The sequence below is a fragment of the Montipora capricornis genome, chromosome 9, assembly GCF_036669925.1.
Source record: "Montipora capricornis isolate CH-2021 chromosome 9, ASM3666992v2, whole genome shotgun sequence".
In the NCBI taxonomy this organism is placed as follows: domain Eukaryota; kingdom Metazoa; phylum Cnidaria; class Anthozoa; order Scleractinia; family Acroporidae; genus Montipora; species Montipora capricornis.
Genome location: NC_090891.1, coordinates 17,010,568 through 17,034,272, shown reverse-complemented (window position 1 = coordinate 17,034,272; position 23,705 = coordinate 17,010,568). Strand labels below are relative to the sequence as shown.

General features: G+C 38.9%; 1 protein-coding gene across 1 annotated transcript in view; it reads left to right on the top strand.

Annotated features, from left to right (window-relative positions):
* Positions 1-1,345: 1,345 nt before the first annotated feature.
* LOC138017379 (uncharacterized) overlaps positions 1,346-23,705 on the top strand; it is a 32,781-nt gene continuing 10,421 nt past the window's right edge. The window contains exons 1-8 of the mRNA XM_068864478.1: positions 1,346-1,449; positions 1,713-1,987; positions 4,309-4,685; positions 5,136-5,303; positions 12,920-13,030; positions 13,186-13,302; positions 18,446-18,536; positions 19,438-19,812. Coding sequence (XP_068720579.1) covers positions 1,346-1,449; positions 1,713-1,987; positions 4,309-4,685; positions 5,136-5,303; positions 12,920-13,030; positions 13,186-13,302; positions 18,446-18,536; positions 19,438-19,812 — 1,618 coding nt within the window. The remainder of the gene's footprint in view (positions 1,450-1,712; positions 1,988-4,308; positions 4,686-5,135; positions 5,304-12,919; positions 13,031-13,185; positions 13,303-18,445; positions 18,537-19,437; positions 19,813-23,705) is intronic.

The window sequence follows — 23,705 nt, the reverse complement described above, 5'->3', positions numbered from 1 at the left end:
TTTAAGAAAAAAACTCAAAGCATTTCTTTTTACTTTACAACGACAATTATGACTAGGGAACTTGAACTTATGATTAAGATTGATATATATACATTTATTATATTAAGATTAGTATTTTTCATATATTCCTTTTTTATTACATTTTAATTTTCATAGGTAACAACTATTGTAAACAGCGCCTTTGGGTTAAACGGATTAAGGCGCTATATAAATTCTTTATTGTTATTATTATTATTATTATTATTATTATTATTATTATTATCATTATTATTATTATTATTATTATTATTATTATTATGTGCAGTTGGTAAACGTATGAAAGCTAAAATAGAACCACATAGGGCGCGCAGCGTAACCTATGCGATCTGAAGGAACTATAAATAGAAAACTGCTGAGTTAAAAAAAAATAAATAAATAAATAAATTAGCGATAAAATATAAAAAAAATCTTACAGACAATCTAAGGCTCTCTAATACTAAAACTATATTGAGCTCCTATACTATTCCCACGGGGAAAGTCAATTGGCAGTAGCTGTGAAAGTTCTCACTATGTTGAGAGAACTCGAGATGGTAGCCTTCTGCATCCCTCTCAAAACGTCATAGCCCCTACTGCCAAAGAGCTTCCTCATTGTCAGGTCTACATCCCTTGACCACCCCCCAGCACGTCAACGATGATGTTACATTGTTCAATGTCATAGCCAGGGTACTGTTTCTTTAGCTCAAATCGCAGTGGCCCGTACTTGACCGTCTTCTCCTCGGACTTCTTTTCCTGATGCTCCATCCACGAACAGGACATCTCCACAGCCCACACCATCTTATTCTTGTGGTCCACAAATCGAGCGTCCACTCTGTTAGCCTTGACAATGGTGTGTTCCGCATAAACTGGAACATCCCAAAACGCTAATGCCTCAGATGACTCATAGACTGGTTTGGGTACTGCACACGAGTACCAGGGAGGGACTGAATCAATTAGCCTCAGATCCCTAGTCATCTCGAAGAAGAGGACTTTCAGTGCTGCGAAATTAATAATAATAATAATAATAATAATTATTATTATTATTATTATTATTATTATAACATAGGTAGATAAAAAATTAGCACACGGTCTACTATACCGAAGCAACAAGGGCTTTAACAAAACTGGGTAAATTGAGACCAGAAAGCAACTAATAAATCGAACCCGCGCCGGAGGGGGAGGTTGGGAGAGGTGTACTTTTTCCAACAAACGTGAAACAAAGACTTCATGACATACCACCTTTCATAGACCTTCATAACACACAAAAGTGGAAGTTATAATTCAAAGCCCAAGAAATGTCCAAAAAAGAAACCGTTTGAGCAGAAACGAAATGTTACATGTCTATAGGTGGAAAATAAAGAAAAAACGACTGGGCAAAAGACAACGACAGCTCGCCTTAGGTGACAAAATCAGAGCAAGAGAGGGGCCTTCAAGGTGGCTCCCCGATAGCTGCGATAAAGTGAATACTGGCCTCGGGGTTTAAGTAAACACCATCGGGCAAATATAGAGTGACGGTGGTATTATTAAAAACCAAATGACGCCAAGAAAAACATTGGCACAAAGCTATAGAACACCGTTGAGCTAAGGCGCCTTCTTTTATGCTTTCCTGCGGTTCGACTTTGTTAGATCTTGTTAAGCTGTAATTTACGTATTGTACGAGTTTGTTGTCCAGTTATTTCAACTCGGTAAACGGGAAGGAACACTTTTGTTGAAACGTATTGTAAACTAAATGCTATTTCATACATGTTTCCAGACTTGGACCCATGTCTCAATGTGACATGTCAGCATCATTGCTTGTGCAAGGCTTTTGGTCCATTCAGTGCTCGCTGTGTAAGCATCGACAGATGCCCATCTTCGCAAGAACCAATTTGTTCATCAAATGGCACAACGTATGACAATAAGTGTCTGTTTGAACAGGAGATGTGCCTGCTGCGGCTCAACTTTACAATCCAGCATCCTGGCAGCTGCGAAGGTCAGCACCTCAATACATAATTTTATTCAAAATTAAGTATCAACCAAACCTCGTTCCCAGGGTTGGGAACCCTGGTTGGGGCTGGTCACTTTTTTAAATGTGTGTTTGGGGAGGGGTCGCAGTGTAGGCCTTGTCATCATTGCGAGGAACAGAATCACAACACATTTGATTTTGTGGCCAGACGACCATCGAAAAAACGTTTCACGGCAAGGTATTGAATATACTAAACGTCGAATTCGACGTGAAAGGAAAGAAGTTGATATAAAATCAATCGGATTTTTGTATGCCGGTGAGAAGGTAAAAATTAAAACTACTCAACAAGCTCAAGTGAGCAGTCAAATTGAGTGATAACGAAGGATTCTAATAGTTTGCGACACGTTTAAAGAAAAGAAAGTATTGCCGTGAAAGAAAACAGGGGGAAACGTTTATCCATGGGAAACAAACGTGTTCGGCGATCGATCAGTCGGTATCATATGTTTATGTCACGTATCGACCTCAAACTGTGCAGGTATTTTATTTTGTTCTCTGATTTTCGTTTTTCTTTCGAATGTTAAACAAAGTGATTCCTAAGTCGCACGCTTGTCAAGCGAGAAGACAGTTTTGGATTACTTGTATTTCAACAACTTCGTCTAAATTGTCGCTGTCATATTTTTGGAACTGCACACCGGGCTTAAGGTAATTCCTTAGTATTGCATTGCGCATCCCTACTGGGCACGATTTTCGCGTCATTATCGCGCGCACATGAGCACGTGCGCATACAAAACGTAAGAGATTTCGCTCGAACTAAACCCGATAGCGAAATAAATGCTCCTTTTCTCTCAAACGAGCACGGCGACCCCCGATTTTTTTTTCAGGTATTTGGTAAGAGCAGTCTAATAAAGAACATATTTGAAGAAGAAAAAAAGTTTGAGAGTAGAACATGATTTTTTTTTTTGGAAAACAGTTCCATACTGGGTGTATTTTACCCAAGGCGAGGACTTCAAGCTAACCACGGAACTGTCCCAAAAAGTGCACTATTGTCACAACCAGGAATCAAAGTCGGCGTAAATGAAGCATTATTGCTTATATAAATAAAAGAAGCTTTATTTTCAAAATAAAATTTTCTGTCTTTGAAGTAACCAAGACTTAATTCTGTATGAAGGTGATTCGAAATTTTAACGCGAAAACAGTAAAAAGACCCCATTTTAAGAGCCTGCTGACGCGTAAACAAGCACGGTGACCCCATTTTTTTATTGCATTTTTTTAATGTTCATATCATGAATGTGAATTATGCCAAGTTTCCAAAAAAGTTTGAGAGTAGAACAATTTTAAGGGAATTACCTTAAGCGTTTGATTATTAACACAAATTGTGAAGTATATTTTTAGCGCCGGTAAAATAACAGAGACATTTTATCACGCAAACGTTGTGCGTGGTGTATTATTTATGATAGTGTATGTTCTGTGGAAGCAACTTTAGCTACTAAAGAAATCATTTTTGGGAACTTCAATCGGTCACAAAAGCTCTTGTTTTTAGCTTGACTGCTTTTGTGGGAATCTCCTGTGGGAATATAACATCAGCTGTTTTGACTTTTTTGAAACTTACATTGTAAAATAAAAATTATTTTCTGAAAAGAAAAATCTTGTCAAACAATTATGCTTTCGCCCAGTTGCGGGTCATATATAACGAAGACTCTACCGTAGTGGAGCAATGTTTGTCGAGGAGAGACATGTGACCAGCCCTAACCAGGGTCTCTCTCCTCACTGTCAAAGAGACCCGAGGGTTTCACTGACAAAGAGACCCGGGGGAACGAGGTTGGTATCAACCAACTGATAAACCCTCGAAAAGAGAAAATGGAAAAACTTAAACCTTTTTTTAGAATAAATAACGGTAACATTTTCTGAAAGAACTTTTATAGCTCATCGATGAAAGATTTCATTAATTAGAAGGAAGAAACCCGCCAAAACTTAAACCCAAACCTTGGGTAGAGTTTCATATCCGGACCAAAATGGCGGAACACAAAAGAACCATTGTTATTCTGATTAGGCCTTGTTGATTAGGTATTATGTACTTTGCAATTGAATGTTTGATTGACGAATTGAATGTGTGAATTTATAATTGCGAGTTTAAATTGTATGATAGAATGCTTGAATTGAAGGTTTGGATTTAAGAACAAGTTTGAATTTTGGCGGGGATAGATACCCATAAAAAACTAGCCAAAAATAGAGCTTAGTAATAGTTAAGAATCTCGAGCGGACCCGGCCCTTGACTGGGTGTTAAAGCTAGGACTAATCTTACTTACTATATTTTCTTTTTCTCTTCTTTTTATTATTACTTTCGAAAGGATTTCCTTTCCAGAGAGGTCGTCGTCACATGCCTCACATTCCATGGTTAGGGTATTCCCATTGTGAAGTCATTCCTTTCCAGCCCTACGTTTTCTACCCTGACAAAGCTATTGAAATGCAGATCACTGTCAATCATGTGGATACTGGTGACATGTCCTATGTCCACGATGCTGCAGTATCTTGGGTTGAAAATGTAAATTATCAACAATTTACTGCCTGCGTGATGGCGTCAGGATTTAATGAGCGGAAATACACTGCTAACATAACAGTTGACTGGATGGGTTATCAGGGAGCTCCAGCCGGTGGAGTAAGCGGAGAGACAAGAATATCTCAGTGGTGGACTGGGACGACTTGTGAGACAGTGAATTTTCCTTCGGTAAGGAACGATTTTGGAGCGATTTTCCTTGCTTTAAACTCAAAGCAAAATTAGGAAGGAGGGAATAATGGCTCTTAGACATAATTTTGGATTCTCCACTCTGTAAAGTCACAAACCGAAGGAATTGCAAGACATTCCCCATTTTATGTAAATTTAATATCTTTGTTTTCCCCACCATAAATCGGGGTGTAGCACTTCTAGCTACATTCTGAAAACTAGTTTATGTGGTTTTGTTGTACTTCACGGCCCGAGTTTGAAAAAAAAACGTGCAGCTGTCTTGTCATTGGGATGCTTGACTATTGCGAGGTCGTATTCGGTATAACCCGAAGTTTATCTTGATAGTATTACAAGTGCAACTGCGAATTGAATGATTTCTTAGCGAAGGATCATCGCTGAAGTATCGTTATCTGCTTCTCTCGTTTTTAAAACACTTTCTCTTTCTGGTTTCAGGGAAAGTTCTCAAAGAAACCCTTAATTTTAATCACCGCTGTTCATCACCATGCAGGATTAAAAAGGGACGCGGCCAGTATTTGGTTGGAGGATGTCACACAATCTTCTTTCAAACTATGTTTAAGAGAACTGCAAAATTACGCGGGCTCCCATGAGGATATTTACACTGTAAGCATATTTGTTTGATTAGGAAACTTTATATATTTTAAATTTCACCTTGATAACGAGGCTTTAGGAGACAGAATGAAAGTGGCGTTGGCTTCCTATCATCCTCATCATCAGGTAGAGTGAAGGGGTTAGTTTCAAAAGAAATTGGTGATGCGTTGATCGATGGGGAGTGAAACACGAAAATTGGATTTATCTATCGAAAACTTTAAGGTAGAATAACCATCGACAGAGAGCGAATCAGGAGGAATGTTTTCTACATGCCCACTTAGGGGCCGACCCTTTAACTGTTGAGGGAAGGGGGGGAGGGGGGGGGGGGGGAGGCGGGTGATTTTGAAAAAAAAAGTTCCTGCCAGCGCTTGTTGGAAGAAAAAAATTCCATGCAGCACAAATGAAATAGAAAAAGAATTCTTGCACTGCTGCAAGGAAGAACAAGAAAATGTTGCAAAGCTATTTCATCATTCCTGGGGGCTTCATAAAATCCCAGCAAAACTGCAACCATTCCGGATAATCTGCAAGCCAGCGAGCCACTCTTGTTAGCCTATTAAAATAACACATCGATTGGCCTAAATAACACTCTGGTTAGCCTAAACGTCACACCGGTTGGCCTACAGTTAGCTTAGGTAGCTTGCAGTTTGCCCTTATAATGGGATAATATTGAGGTTTGCATGCTCGTGAACACTATGACGTGAGAAAATCAGTGTCACGCGACAACAAGGTGATTGTGAACATAAACAGTCATTTTCAGCCAAATTATTGTTTTAACTGACGTGAGTCACCATGGGTGCGCGGAGCGGAGCACCGTGGGTAAGAAAATATGGTAACCCATCTGTGCGAGAAAAGTTGGTTTTGCTCACCGTAAGACCGTACGACCGTACGACCGTCCACCCGACCATGCATGCCAATAATGACCAGTATCACCTGACCATATCACGAGCTCAAGTTTAGAGCTCATGCAGGAGGCCATCCAGCCGACACTCCAGCTAGTTTACAGCGTACATCTTTGATATTGGACATTCATGTTATCAGTGAATTTGAGGTTTTAAATCCTTTGCAAAAACCGTGCACAATACGTCTTGCACATTGTTGGATCAGAGAAGATCGTGATCAGTCAAAATTGATTAAAAAATAATTTTGAAAGTCAAGTAGACTGATGCACGACTGATAAAACAACGCGAAAATGTATCTTTTAACGATATTTCGGCTGCCCATTACCAGCTTTCATTAAGTTTATTTGGAGATCTAACGAATTTACAAAATATATATATACACGTGTTACGAAGTCATTAAAGAGGATTTCAAATGATAGTGTAACGTGATATAGCTACTGGATAAACAAGCCAAAATTTCAAAAGAATAAAATGCCGTTCAAACACTGTACACTAAATAATGAGATCGTTAATCCGTCACGCTTGTTTATCCCAAGAGGTTCTGTAGTTTTTGCTTTTTCAATAAGATGGGCTTACCGAGCTTTCCTAAAAGACGCATTGATTGATGGATGAGCTTTTCGATGGGAATGAGAAACATGTGCCTGTGTGAATGGTTATTGCTAAGAAAGTGTTCTGAGACTCGATTGCGGTCTGGATATAATCCGGCTAGTGGGACTGAAATAGGGCGTCTGTGTTTATTAAACCAGTCTTTAAGGCGACGTGTGGTTTCCCCGATATACTGAAGATTACATAATTTACACTGAATCATGTAAATAACATTGAAAGTGTTGCAAGTAATGTGAGATTTGATTTTATGGCTTTCACGCGTAGAATGAAAAGTGTATTCATTACGGCCGTGTTCTATATAGGGGCAGGCGGTGCAGAAATAAAAAAGAACTGCAGAGTTATTATTACAAGGTGTTTTAGTTAATTGGGCCCTAATAAAAATTTTACTTATATTTTTACAACGCCGGTAAGCCACCAAAGGAAGTGTTGTGGTCAATAGTCCTTTTCAAGGTTAGTTTTTTCTTATTTGCATTACAATGTAATCTAACGTGAATGCGAGGCAATTTCGGGTTAACACTACAAAACAGCCCGAAATTGCCCCACATACATGCTAGATTATATTGTAATACAAACAAGAGGCTACAAGTAGCCTATACTCGGGCCTGCAAAAGTACAATGGTCTATGGTTAATTTAGCACTAAATAAAAGAAAAGAGAAAAGTTTGTCCTTCTCACGTCGGCCTTACATTGCGATTCTCATGATGTTCGACAATGTATATAGTGAATACCCGGATCCAGATTATCTTCATTACATGTGTTAACAATGACCACTGGACCATGGAAACTCGTTAAAAATAGTGTATTTGTTCCAAAGTGGCTAAGCACATTGTTTTTGACTGATCGATGGGTATTCTTGCTCAGTGTTTGAGAAAGAAAACGCGAATTGAACTGTTTAAGATGAAACGAAATGATTCATCGAAACATCTTTTGCAGAAACAAATGAAAGAGAAACGAAGGTGAGATGTGAAAACATCTTTCCAAGATGACCAAACTTTTGTGCAGCGGGGCACGTAAAGATCACTTTGTCACGTGCACGACACGTGAAGATGTGCACTATGTCTCGACAATTGAAAATACTTTCAGAAGTACACAAGTTCCTTGAGGATGGCCATGCCAAATGAATCCGTAGCACCAGAATCCAATATATAAAATAAACCATTTGTTGTAATTTAAATACTCACAGTGATATGCACTCAATTGTCAAAATACAAATATGTTTGCCAGCTGAGGCCTTGAAATTGCTGCCCGAGGCCGCAGGCCGAGGGTAGCTTTTTCAAGACCGATGTCACAGTTTTTTGCTATACAGACCGACCCTTTGCTGGTAAATAACTTCCTTATTTTTTTCCTCTCTCTCTCTCCCATCCTCTCTGAAATCACTTGTTTTAATTGTTGACTCGCACCGCGCTTGATAGTGAATGCAGTATTAAAGCGACTTACAAACTAAACGTCTCAAAGCTAAATATTTTTTATTTGAATTCTATTTCCAAACCTCTTGTCTAATGAAAAATAACCTCTGTATGTAAGCGGAGTCGGTGCAAAAAAAACCAGGAAATTTAAGGTCATCACCCAAGTTCACACAATCAAGGCTACGATTCGGCCTGCTGTGAGCAGGCCGGATGAGAAAATTCCGCCCGCTTCCGGAACCAATCAGATTGCAGGATTTGTTGAATTCCGCCCACTCACGCATTGACGAAAAAAATAAAAGAATTATAATTCTCTGCGACCAAATTTTGGGAAGTACCTATCAAAGACACAGTAAGCAAAATCTATTGTGCAACTTCCAAGTACATTACCAGCTATTACCAGTATGACTTGGGCTTTATTGAATCTGAAAAGGTGTGTTGAACGCTATGACTTCTGGAGGTTATTCTGTTAACATGAAATATGTTTGTCTCGATAAGCTTTGTAGGGCAGTGTATAGTTCATTTCCTACACAGGGTTCGTACAGGTCATGGAAAACCTGGAAAGTCATGGAATTGAAGTATTGTCGGTCATGGAAAGTCATGGAAAATTATAGTTACGTGTGGTACGTAAATTATTGCAGAAGTGGAAGCAAGGACAAAATAAAACGCAGGCGAGTTATGTCAGAAAATACTCCAAAAACAAGGACGATTTTGACCATTTTCGAAACTGGTAGCTAAAGTTTAGGTCATGGAAAACTGGAAAAAGTCATGGAAAAGGTCATGGAAAGTCATGGAATTTGAAAAACTCTTAAGAGTACGAAGCCTGCTACATTTATGACTGATAATTACAGGGAAGTAATTAATTTCCTGTCGTAATTATATAATAGCACACAGTGACATAGCTGCACATTCACTACCAGCATTTGAGCCATACACTAAAACATCACCTTGACAGTTGTTTTACAAGGATCAATAGGATGTGAACCAGGATTTTTCTAGGTTATGGCCCTGCAAAGGTTGAACTTACCAGCAATATGCCATGCGGTTGACCAGACTTTTAACAATAAACTATTTCAAAAAACAAAAAATAGTGTTTCGTTTCCGGAATGGTAAGGGCAGCTAGGAGAAAAGATAGAATACTGTAGTGTGGGTCACTTGGCCTGTCATTCTTATTTCGCGTCGTGTATTGAAACTCTCGGGAAATACAAATAGAAATGTGAACGCAAACTGTCTGAACGGTGTTCCTTGGTTCCACGCCGCTACACGGTCATACTACGTCAACAAAAGCTTTTGACAGTCGATTCTTTTCGTGCACGTAGAAAACATATTTCATTCCTGCTTTTTTTTGCCGGTTTCAATCCAAGTTTGACAAAATATAGCTGTGATCAGGGCACACTGGTGGCTACATAGTTATTCAAAACAAGCATTGGAGGAATACAACCTTAAATTTGAGTGTTTATTTGTAATTTCTTTAGTGCTGCTTTATTTTCAATTTTTGGCAATTCCAAAGTCTTTTATTTTCACTAATTCTACAGCCAGTAAGAATAAAAAAGCCGGGAGCTCCGCTTTAAAGGCTTGGTTGGTTCTATATATTATTCAATAGGTACTGAGATTTATCCACGAAAATCAAAGTGAATAAAACTCGTACTGATTCTAAATGTAGCCAATCAGGAACAAGAACGACAAAATTTCACTGCGAAGAAATATCGTTCGTCCACTCAGCAACGCGAACGACGAAATTTCACTAGTGATGAATGAACGTATCGAATGGTACGTCATCCGAAAGCCGTTGCAAAAAAACCGCGCCCTTTGAAAAATGGCCAAGGGAAGGTTTGCTTCTGTTTGCTCAGTTGAGGAATTTATTTTAGAACAAGAAAACAGAAATGCCGTTCAAAAAACTAAACGAGATGTATGATTGCTTAAACGACTTTTGAAAACGAAGGTCGAAGACAGGAAAATGGAAGTTATTCCAGCGGTTGAGCTGAATGAATACTGAATACATCATCAACAAAGGGTCCAATTGGACGCAGAAAAAATATCGAATGTTTATGCTAATTACGAACGCCAGGAAAAACATGCGAACGGCGTATTTCACAAGGAAATTGAACATTCCCATTTCTCACAACGGGGAAATGATGGAGTTCTTAAATTTCAAGGTAAGCTGTTATTTTCGGATTTTGCAGTCGAATGATTTCATTTTGTCAACCATTATGTCCAGCTTGAGCTTATGTCTGAGCTGTTTTTTTAGGCGAGACATTCGGCGACACTTTCCACCTGCCGCCAGTGATAATAAAACATTTCAGTCGAAATTCAGTTTGTTGCATGGTTTCCAAGCAAATTTCAAGCATTATTTCGCTTATCGTGAGCGAAATGACAGAGAATCCAACGGCGAAGTATGTTAAATTTTTGTTTTGTGCGACCCTGTTGATATTAATTTCGTGTGCGCATGTGTCATCGTCTCGATTCTTGTTTTGCACGTAACTTGTCTGTTTTGCAAATTATGCAACTTTTTCGGAGTTAGTGTTAAAATTAACATGTTGAACATGAAAACTTGAATGCATTCAATCGCCTGATTATTAACAGTGGCCATGCCGAAGTCACGGCCGCACGGGCCGACGATGAAGTGTCTATCGATCGCATATATTTGTTTACTCTTTTTTTACACCTCAAGTGTTGTTAAAATAAATGATGCTCTTTTACGGGAAATTGAGATTCAGTTCTCTTTTTTTTTTGCTGTGGAGATCTAGATCACTATATCAAGGGGAGCCAACAGTTCCTACAGAATACGGATTCCTCAGATGTGATCGATGGAGCTTTGAAAGCCCATACATTTTCAATTTGATCGATGAATCAACAGGCATAACAGTCCAAAAATTGATCATTTTAAGTACATATTCGTGGGGAGGGATAAGACTTTATTTTTGTGCAAGTTAGAAATCTGAAAGGGTACTGCAGCAGCAATTAAGAGGAAATAGATCGAATATTAATTCTTGAATATTAATTAGCTGTACCCCAAAATTTTGCAATGGACCCCCCAATTTTTCAAAAAGGGGTCCAGAGGACCCCCAAATTTTAAAACCTGGATACATCTCTGCATCAACCAATTTATCATCTTCGTCCGCACTAAAGACGGCAATGAATACGACCCGTCCTTCCTTCGAACTTTAGTGGCTAGCTTGGAACAACAACTGAAGGAAAAAGGCTATTCCCCAAGCATAACAAAAGATCTGATATTTGAGAAAACCAGAGAGGTTCTTTAGTCCAAAAAACAACAACTAAAGAAGCAAGGAATGGGAAATAAACCCAAAGCGTCGGTAGCTTTGACAAGCGACAAACTAAAAACACTTTTCACTTTGCACTACTACAGTAAGTGTTGTAAATTTATTAAATAAATTGTCGGTTGAGCGATTTTAAACCATTGTTTATTGCTTTCATCGCCCCACTCCATTTGTGCGAAATAAAATTGTCTATCAAACACTATCACGAAAAAAACCTCAATATCCTATGAAATAAACGCATTACAGCCCGGAAAATGCTTTGTATGATTTTTATTCACTCGTTGTTTCGTATTAAAAAACTCACTCGTTCGATGCGCTCACTCGTTCGTTTTCTGATGCTACTCAACTCATGAATAAAAATCGTACGCGCGCATTTTCCATGAAGTAATCTCTATTTATTCTTTCTGGACTATCCATGAAACTCTTGGCTTTGTTGTATTCGTTATATGTAACTCCACATTTTTGAGATGGAAATGGAAAATGATAACTATAAAAAGAAAAGATAGTCATGAATTGGGCCAATCCCGGGGGGGGGGGAATCCCATGTAAAAACGACAGGGGTGCTCGTCGGAAATTTTTAAAAGAACCCCTATAAGAGGTATCAAGATCCTGTCTTGCGGGCTTGGCATAAAATTCTTTTCGCCTCTCAGAGGTAGCAGTTCTAGAACAACCCATTTTGACACTTTCATACTTTTTAATAGTGATAAAAGTGGTTGCTTCGAATACCTCCCACTCTAACGTAAAGTTTTTTTTAACAGAAGGTGTTCATTACAAATGAAACAGTAAATAATATCGAATACTCTAACTACACGGTGTCTATGTTAAGTTCGAGTGTCCATCCAGAACTCCCGGCGTTAATTAGACAAAATGAAAAATAGTTAATTGTGAAATGTCTCCTGTCATAACATTTTCCACTCAATAAACCAAAAGGTACCGCGAAACCTCCCACTGTGGACCTACGAGCACCCCCGTTTCTTTTATATGGGAGTTGTTTCCCCCCTCCCCGGGAAATTGGGTACCATATGCAATGCAGGGCCAGCACGAGTAATACCGTTAAGCAAAATGGAGAGCTACTATAGACCTCTTTCATAATGGCGGCCAAGCAAAATATTCTTTTGTTTTAATGCCGATAAGCCCCTCTAGCCGCGCTACGACGAGCAAATTTCAAAAGAAGGTTTCAAAATGAGGGCAGCAGGTCCAATTAACAAAGAGTTAAAAGAGTGTAAGAGTGGCCGCCATTTGTGAAAATGGTCCATATTTGAATGCTTGACTTGCGGTTGAAACTTACTTATCACAATTCAGTAACAACAAGCTTACCAACGGAGCGCCTTATGACTTTGCAGAAATGTAAATTATGACCATGAATGTAAGACTTGTTGTTAATGTCTTATTCATTGCTATTCGTTTTCACCTGGGATTTTTTATCTCTTTCCTTTTTTGTAGAACTGGTTGGCATTCTCGTCTCTTCACAGACCTCTCTTTTCTGAACACGGTTCTGTCTACTTTGCAGCCTCTCAGCCTCCTCCGGCTGATTTTAACAACGCTTTCTGCAGGGTAAGACAACGTTTTTTTGAATTTGCAACAGCGTTTTTCCTTGCATGATAAATGTCCAAATCTATGGTATAACAACAGATTACTTAGGTGAATTATACACATTTCATTCCTTTATTGGTCTGTTGTGACTGACAGATTTCTTCGGCTTTTCCTAGGATATCCACTTCAACAAAGTCTACAACAGTGCTCCGAATGTTTTTGTATCTGCTAATCACTCCTCCAGTGGTGGGAATAGGGATCCGGTGCATAATTCCATTACAGCTTGGACGGAGGTAGGACAACAGCGGAAAGAAATGTAAGACTGCCTTGAAAGTCATTCTTGTTTAAATCGAGATAAAAACAAATAACCTTTTCTTTTCAGTCTCTACTACGTTCATATTTAGAGAAGGAAGCGGAACTTTGCATGGGAAGGAGGGGCAACGAATAAAAATAACAAAGAGATGCATTAAAACCTGGCACGAAAAGGCAAAGAAATGTTGTGAGAAACAACACCACAATAAAATTTCATAAACAATACAATCCACTACAATGTACTGGAATCCATTCAGAGTATCCGCACAGCTCGCATCTCTTCTAATTTGTTTTTGTTGATTATGATGCTGATAGTAATGATGCTGTTAATATGACAATTACATCACTTTTGGAGAGCAAGTAGTTTAATATTTGCGCCCGAGCGGAGCGATGGTACGAGGGACACAAATAAACTATATGCTAGACAAAAGTCATGCGATTATCATGATTATTAATACACCAGACCAAATCGTAAAAACTTCATTTAATGAGAAAAAAATGACAATCGTTGTATGTTGTCCTTCGGTAGCATTTTGTAGAAACTTTAACTTCAAGTGAAGCTTATAACTACTGTAAAAAATGGGCACGCATTGTGTACGTGTGGTAGTGCAGTAACACAGCGCTTTATTCCATATTGTCAACTGAGCTGCGTTTTGTCTTCCAGGAGATTCAAGTTGTCTTTGCGTAATATGTAACTCTAATAGTTCACGATATTGTTTTGAAACCGTATATCATTATAGTGCCATGGTAGATGTCTTAGGTAAATAGCCCTTTGAAAAGACATGTTGTTACCAGCAAAATACTAAACCAACAAAGATTAAGGAAAATAAAAGGGAATAGAGGAACATTGGTTTCGAAGCTGTTATGTTAATCATTTTCAATTCCCAATTCACCACAAGTTTAAGCGTGCACTCTGAGCATCTGACAGCTTTCTAATACAAAAGTTCACTAAAGGTAAACCCTATCCGGAGGGGTTAGTACCTGGTAGTCTGTCCGCAAAAATATACCACTTTGTAACAGAAACATAGGACCAAAAATTCTATTTTAACGCTCAAAAATGCGAATTAAGCAAAGGAACAGATTTTGTTAGCCTGCTTTATGAAAAAAAAGATTGATGCAAAAGTAAATAAATATTGATACACAGTTTTTAGGAAGAGCAGAAGGAAGTTTTTAGGACAGTCAATCGAGAATGAAATATTTTGCCATCAGCAACAAAATTTGCGACATGACAACAACATAAATTTTGAACCGCGAATATAAAAAGTTACCATCAGCAAAAAACATTTTGGGAGTGTTTGCTACATTCAATTTTTCTATTGTACTTTTGGCTTCACAAATAAATCGCAAAATCGAAAGTGACATCCAACTCATCGGGCGCCGTGATCAAGTTACCTTGCGTGTTTCCTCGCGAAACAAATGATACAGCTGTGTCAAAACGATGGCAAGACGCCGCGTTTTTGTTTTGTTAGTTTGTTTTTTTTTCTTTCAAGTGTGGTAAAGTTTGACACCAATACCACCAATTCCATCGTTTTGGAAATAGCAGCTGCTTTATTATTCATCAGCGTCACAACTTTTTGCCGATTTGGAACTCTTTTTGTTGAAATTCAAGCACGCTTCTAAGAGATCTGTTTATTTTCGTGACTTATGCACGCGCTGAAGCCTATTGGCACACGGACACTCTTACACTTTTACAACCCGGTTACATAGTGTGTAGTGCACTACCACAAAAATGAAATACTAAAACTCCTAGCTTTCGCCGGTCAACGGCATAATCAGAGATAAGAAGAATAATCCACGCAATGCATACGGTAAGACGTGCGAGAAGTGTAGGAATGTAAAATGTAAGTGTTAAAATAAAGTGTTGATGAACGAAGGTAATGTTTGTGTTGATTAAAATTAGAGATCCGAGAATTAACTGCAGTCCTTGCCGTACTGCTGATGTATTGTTGTTCACAGCTTTTACGTTTTATTTGATAGACGGCATTTCGTCTTAGGCACAGGCCGGCGTTAGAAATTAGACATTTTCCCGTGGTTCATTTGCGCCCTGTGGTGTTCATGTATTTAGGGAGGGCCTGTCTGAGGTTACATGACTTGTTAGCAACGCCTACTGGGGTCTTTTCTTTTCGAAAAATGTCAGTAGTTTTGTTGTTGAATCGTTCTGAAATGTATGGGGTCTTGGTGCTGGCTGGGTGGAGCTCTCTTTGACTACGGGGGCGCTTTGCTTGGTTTATGCTATTTTCCAGGTATCAGGTCAAAGGAGGATGTCGTCGAATCCCATTAGGTGTTTCTTCGTTGTTGCTTGAGTTGTTCAGCATCTGTCTTTGATACGTTTCCGTTCATTGCGGATAAAGTTGGTCTTCGATTGTTTAGGTATGGCTGACGGAGATGTACTATGAGACTATGACATGGAAAGTTGTTGCAATAATACGACCAGTTAAACAAGAGCAAAAATTGAGAAAAGAAAAGAGCAAAAAAAATTCATCCAGAATAAGTCGCACCAACTGTGGCATTGAAATGGTATCCTCTGGCCCCGACACTATGGAATGCTCTTCCTTATCATATCGGAAACAGCTCGTCAGGGTCTGTTTCTTAAAGGGAAAGTACGGCCTAGAAAAAGTTTCTCTGAATCGAAAGTCTTTTAGCTGTATTATCATACTTGACCACTCATTTGCGCTAAATGTGTTTAAATAGCCAACGATAACCCTTCAAAAATAGGCAATTTTAATTTGAAATCCGCCATCTTTATTTTTGTGTATGCAAACAAGGCTATGACGTACAAATAATCAAAGCTCGCTTTCTTTTGGTATTATTCCGGAATAGGAAGACACGGTATTTGTAATCTCTTGGGACCTATTCTGTTTTCGGAATGAACGGAATAATATTCCGTTCATTTTGCTCCCGATAGCAGAATGAACAGAATGACCGGAATACGATTCACTCGGAATAGGTATACCAGCATATGCGTTCTTTTGAAAAATTTTGGCGGGAAATGATACGTGGCTGGCTGGTTACCCGCAGGTGGCTTAAAAAGTGTAAACATTCAAATGGAATAGCGATCCAAAATGTTTCTTTACCGGTGCTAGAACAAGAAGAGCCAGTGTCAGTTTGTGTTTTTAAAAAAGTGCCCTTGCCTGGTCAAAAGGAATGACAATGGCATTAATTAATTTGTACGAAAACCACAAACCAATAAAGTCAACATTAAGAAGAAGATCGTATGGGAACGCCGTCCTGCACTGCGCAAAGCACTTACAAGTACAAAGAATTCTTCGTCATCTTCCCCTTTAAAGTTTTTAGCAAATGAAACAAATTTTGTCTTGTTTACACTTGCTCTGGCTGATTTTTGCCGCCTAGTTTGATTGATCAGAGGATCTACAAGTATTTAGTGACTTGAGTTCCTGTCACATTTATGGCGTACGTGGCCTACTACCTATTGAACCACACGAGCGTTTACTATAGTTCATTTTTTGGAGCAGAAAGGTTACAGAATATTGAGAAAGTGATTGGGGGACTATTGCTACGTCACGTAGTTTCAAGTCACGAAAGAGTCAACTTCAAAGTGCTCTTGTCACATTTTAACAGGAAACTGGACAAAACGACAATTATTTTTGAATTCCTGGGGAAAAGTTTTAGTAATTAGAGAAACTTTTTGTAGACCGTACTTTCCCTTTAAAGTAAGCTGAAAACGTTTCTTTCTTAGCTTTTTAAAATTACTTTGTTTTAGATGTTTCCTTTTTAATATGTTTTCTAATATTGTAAAGCGCCTTTGAAAATTAGGTTGGATACTGGCGCTATATAAATCTATTATTATTATTATTATTATTATTATTATTAGAGTGGTTTTCAATTGAGTGTCGAAAGTAATTAAATAATTACTTTGGTTTTGCATTACTTCAATCAGTGATTGGTTCAAAGTTCTCGCGCCACTTTTTCAACCAATCAGAAGTGAAACCAAAACCAATGGTGGCTCGCGCGTACACATTTTCCCGCGCTTTGTGTCGGCTACGTGTAATTACTTCGAGTTTTGATTGGTTTTCTGGATTGTCTCCGTCCTTTTTGATTGGCCAAAGTAATTACTTTGGTTTTGGTTTTACGACACTCATTTAAAAACCGCTCTATTGACGGTTTTCACATGACGTCACGACCGCCATGTTGGTACCCCTAAACAAAGAAAAGGCGGCCATGTTGGTGCCCCGACCAAATCCTCCGGGAATTTAACTCTATTATTATGCAAACGCTTCCTTTTGTTTTGGTTGAAAAAAATGGCTGTTGATCACGTTAGTGAAAACCAGCAATTATTATTATTATTATTATTATTATTATTATTATTATTATTATTATTGACCGAGCGAAGTTGTTTGACATCTTTGCAGCCAATCAGAATCAGGGCGGGAAATGAATTTTCAGCCCGGGCATTTCCCATTTGGAAAGCAAAAAGGCGCGTTTTACAGAGGGCAGTTTGTCATTTGGCCACACTTATTAATAATAATGTAATTTTCCATGACTCAGTCTTCCATGATTCTGATTGTCTAATAACATGTTATTACAAACTGGGATAATTTGTAAAGAGCGTGCAATTTACCAAGGGCCATGTCGTTTCCTGATACTGCAGTGAGATAACCTGTAAAAGTTATTTTGCCTACGGAAATTACATCGCAAATTACAGAAAGCTTCAATGACCTTAAATTTCTAAAATTACTAGATTACGCACTGTTTAAGTAAGCCTTAAAAAAGAACCAGCTAGATATGTCGGTAGCCTGTTTACTGCTACATTTAGTGCAGCTTAAAGTTTTACAACTTTAATAATCGTTAGGCATGTACTTAATATGAACTTAAATTGGAGAGAGGCATTTAATACTCATTACGCAAAAATTAATTTCTCTTAAATTTATTTGTGCCTTTAGGTCCCGTATTAGTCAGTTAAAAGTATCTTAAATGTTTTGTTATATTTAATGGTTGTTTAATTTGTCTTAAAATAAATGAAATGCCTTGTTTCACCCAGTGATAGCATCCAACCAAAGGGATAAATTGAAGGGGTCTTTTTACCTAACGTTTGCTACATGAAACATTAAAAATCACTTCACTGGCGTATTCTGATGACATCTGCTGTTTTCCTTGTTATCGCAGTACATTAACACAACAGGCACCCGAATTTGTCTAAAGGAGTTGTACGAATCAAGATATGACCCGCTTTCTATATCATACGCTGTTGTGTCAGGTAACCTTGATAGACTTAATGAAAGAAATTAATGTGATCGATCATTTTTTGTTCTGTTTCATAGTTATTTATACTAGTTTTAAAAGTAAGATATGGTATGAAGCTCTTTGCATTTGAAATGTACTCGGTGGTAGGCAGCATTCGAAGTGTTCTGTTATACCCTTAATTAAGAGCTGAGAAGGCGGTAGCCAATTCAGCGTGTAGTGCACAAGGCCTGGAAGATTAAGGTTTGGTATTTTATGAGAGCCTGGTGACTTGCCGTTACATGTTTTTTATACAATTGTAATATCACGCCAAATTTGGATGATATAGTGGTTCAATGACAAATGTAATCCCCAAATTTTTTCCCCAAAACTTCTTAACCTGTTCTTCAAATTTCCCGTGCAGACTCGGCTGATGGTAGTGCCATGTGGGGTTTTTAATTTGTACTTCAATGTTTTTAAAACGGACGTAATCATCATCATCATTATCATCATCTTCATGTTTATTGTTCTTGTTGTTGTTGATCAAGAGAGTATGAAGTTAAGAGAGGTAATCCCTCATATTGGCCCTATTCCAATCGTAATCCCTCTCAAGTTATTTTTAGATATCCTGAGAGACCCGTTAGTTCCTCGAGGGTTAACTGATAGCCAATCATGTTCCCCCAATTGGACCAATGTTGACAGCTGAGCGAATTCCCACGCAATGATTGGCGTCGTTAGCGAAAATGGGGACATATCATTGGCTATCAGTTAACCCTCGTGGGAATACCGGATCTCGCAGGAGATCTAAAAATAACGTCAGAGGGATTACGATGGGAATAGGGCCAATATGAGGGATTACCTCTCTTACCTTCATACTCTCTTGTGTTGATTTATTACTTTGCGTGAATTCGAATTCTTGTTTTTTCTTTTTCACTCAGATATCTGCCCATCAGGATGGGGTTATTTCAATGGTTACTGCTATTTCTCAAGCCGAGCATGCTCTTCATGGCAGAGCGCTGAATCAAACTGTTCATCAATGAGTTCGAGTCTGGTAACTATACACAACCATAAAGAAAATGTTTACGTTCAGCATCGCAATAACGGCGAACGAAACTGGATTGGTCTGAATGATCGAAGTGTGGAGGGATCATTTGTTTGGACCAACCACGAATTGAGCAATTTCAGGTCCTGGGCGCCAAGGCAACCAAACAATTGGAGAAATGAAGACTGTGTGCACACTCTTGGCGCTAAACATGGTTACACTTGGAATGATGTGTCATGTGACAACTGTTACAATTTCACTTGTTTCAGAGGTACAATTATTCTTTCGCTTAGTTCAAATTTTACACATCCCTCTGCTTTATTGTGCTCTTTTTAACGAGAAGCATAAACAATCCCAGAATTAAAACGAAGTAAAAAGAACGCGCTAGGAGCTTGGGACGTTATGCTATGACGCCGTTCACGTTTTTGTCTTCATGATTCCCCGAAAGGTGAGTTTAAGATTTTGTGAGATTGAAAAACAACTTAATAGGGCGGAGCTATGTTAGCAGGGGCGTACAACTTCGCAGGCATTAATTTTTAAAGTCATTATAAAATCGGGCCAAGTTTTTTAAATTTCTAATGAAACTGGTGTCTCAGTGTGTGAGTGTTTCCAGTATCATTTCATTAACCCATACAGGCCTGGCCAAACGGATCCAACATCATTCAACATTGTTGGACACTGTTGAAAAGTGTCGAACGACAACGAGGTGGCCAAACGAACGCAACGTGTTGGATTCAGCATTTGGACTCAAGAGTCTAGAACCAAAATCTACCCAGAATCCTTAGAAAAGAAACTCTCTCCATGTTGGCGTTTTCAAGTTTCTTCTAAAATTATCAATAAAGTCACTCTCTCTGATGATAGCAAGGGGACCGTTGTTCCAGAATCCGGGAAGTGCAACAGCAAATACGCGGTCTTCAAAGGTCTTGCACCAGGTGCGAGGAACCTTGAGATGGCACAAGGCGTAACTGCGTAGGGAGTAGCGTCCCGGGGTCTTGACTTGTAAAAAATCCTGAGACCTTTGAACACAAGAAAGGCTATCTATTCAAATAGAGATTGCTCAAGCTTTCCTGGCTCAGATATTCAAGACTTTGCCCGTTCACATTCTGTGGCTTGACGTGGCAACGCGCGAAACAGATGCAACGAATAAACCATCAACATAGATACCGATAGCAGCAGCGCACGCGCGCGTGCAACACTGTTGGATGTGATGGCCAAACTAATACTAGTTTTTTGTTCGCACCTTAGAACAAAAGAAACGTTGGATAATGTTGAAGACGATGTTCTTCGGTCAACAACTTCCAACATCATGCGACATGGTGGCCAAACGAGTGCAACATATCCAATTAAACAATGTTGGATGATGTTGGCTTCACGGCAAGAAATGTAATAGTGGACGAAAGCAAGCGAGGCTCCCACACAGTGTCAGTCTTATCACCTGTCCCCCTGTTTCCGGTTATTTTATAAGAAATGGTATGATGATGATGACCTTATAGAGTGTTTTCACGTGACGACACGGTGGCCATTTTGGTGTCTCTAAACAAAAGAACGGCGGCCATGTTGGTGTCTCCAACTAATCCTTCGGGAATTGAGCTCTCTTATCATGAAAACGTTTTCTTTTGTTTCGGTGGAAAAACAAGGTTACTGATCACATGCGTGAAAACACTCAAAAACAGATTTTGCGACGTCTTGCCCTTTGCTTGTACTGTAAACTTCTGTTTGTGTTGCAGCTTGCTGCAGAGAAAACTCGACAAATGGGTAAAATAAACAACTAACTACTGCATTTTTTTTGCATTACTTATTGGAATGTTCTTCAAAAATAGTCGGAAGCGGCATTTCCGAGACCCTAAATTTCAAGCTTTCCTGCCTTCGTTTGGAGCGCCTTTGGCGCGCGAAACATTCTTCGTGTCCGTACACCTTCAAAATCTCACGCTACGCCCCTGGTTAGGCCATTGCAAATTCCGTGGCCTCCGCTCGTGGCTCTGCATTTACGCCTTCTTCCATCAACGACTTTTCTCTCTTTTCAATTACGAACATACTCTTTTAATAGCCCTTCTTTTGCTGTCAATGGAAACATAAAATTTAGAAAACGTCATAGATTTTTCGTCCGTATATTGAAGACCTTCGATACAGACCAAATAATGCCGGATTTGAGTATGTAAGCAATTCGTTCGACCAATGACTTGCAAAGAACACATCGCTTAATATTTGTAAAATTATATTACTGCGAGGGATAAAAAACGGGATGATTTTCGTTTTCAAGTATGACTAATACAAGTCTATAAGCGATAAATGAACAGGAAAAGGCGTTAGGTTGAAGTTTTCTCACGTGAACCTAAGAACTGTTCGAGATAGTCTGGGCTTCAAAATGAAAGATCTTAAGGACGTTCGCGCTAAGTGTTTGTGCGCAACGTTACTGTGCAGGTAATGCGACTGTAATATGTCACGCGTTACTTCAAGCATTATTGAAGTTGAGGTTTCAAAACCTTTGCAAAAACTGTAGAAGTCTTGCTCAGCGTTGGGCACATTTATTTCCAAGTCATCATGAAACGTTAAAGAGGAGTGAGCGGGAGGTTGGAAAAGCTCTGGAAAAAGTAAATGATCAAGTAGTGGCTGAAAGTTTGGAAAACTTGAGGACGAACCAAGTACAAGGAAAGGTTACGTTTATACAAACGTTGGCCGTGTAAGACTTACATTTTAAACAGAGTTAACTGAATAGAGGGTAATGTAAAGTGCTAGTATTCTATCCCGTATGAACCATGTGAGCGTTAGCGCTACTGATGGAAATGGGCCCACACAAGGACAGAGAAAAACTCTGACCAGGGTGGGAATTGAACCCACGACGTTCGGGTTAGATCTCCGCCGCTCTACCGACTGAGCTACAAGGTCAGACGGGAGCAGGCCGTGGGAACTGAAGATGTAAAAGGACGAACCGCTGCGTAAATTTAATGGGACTGTTTATTATTATTTTTTAATGCTCCTATAACCTTAAGAGCTTTAGTTCCAAGTGAATGCATGTTTTTGAAGTTCTTTTCTTTTACTTTCATGAAAATTGAGCAGAATATTGTATTTTCTCCCTCGTCCACTTGAATAGTGCGGACTTACGGGGAAAAAGCAAGCGATTAAATTTCACAAAAACCACACTCCAGAGGATGAGCATGACAGCAATGGAGAGATATAATACAAAACACTAACCAAATGAAAATGACGCCTGCTTGAAACTTCGTTGCCGTGCTCGATCCTGTCTTGGGTTCCAGTCTTTCCCAGATAGGTTACGCAAAAACGTGACAAACGAAATTTCTCAAGAGCATTGCAACATCAAATCGATTTTACTCGTTTAGATCATCGGTGACCCGGTTTTTTAAATCATGAATCAAATGTTACTTTACTTACTATCTACAAAATATGATGAAATGAAAAAAATCACACTGTGAGAAGTCATCCTTTTTTGTGATTTTCGATGGATGAGCAGATGAGGCTACATCTCCTTATGATGACCGATTCATAGAAATTAAGGCATTTTTCCACTGCCAGTTCGAAACAAAGTCGGTTACCCCCAATTTTTTTTCACTTTTGGAGTAAGTACTTTATGACCTAACTCTAGCCTGACCGAACTGTACGAAGATTTTGGCGCGAACGTCCGATAATTGAGGAAGATTGTAAGTGAGAACAGAGGAAAGGTAGATGAGGGAGATATGGAGCTAGAGAAGAGAAGAGAAGAGAAGAGAAGAGAAGAGAAGAGAAGAGAAGAGAAGAGAAGAGAAGAGAAGAGAAGAGAAGAGAAGAGAAGAGAAGAGAAGAGAAGAGAAGAGAAGAGAAGAGAAGAGAAGAGAAGAGAAGAGAAGAGAAGAGAAGAGAAGAGAAGAGAAGAGAAGAGAAGAGAAGAGAAGAGAAGAGAAGAGAAGAGAAGAGAAGAGAGTTGGAAGAATGATTTTTGAATTGCTTTCTTTTTAAGCCCCCCGTAAAATCCAGGCCCCACTTTTTTATTACATCCCCCCAAAAAAGGGAAAACTAACTTTTTTTTAGACAGTTAATAATAAACTGTTTTAAAACATTTTAACCTAAGTAAATTTTACCAATTTTCGTAGCTGTAAGATTGAAATCAAACATTTTTAAAAAGCGACACAACTTTTAAATTTGCAAGACATGTTTCGGGTACTCAGTATC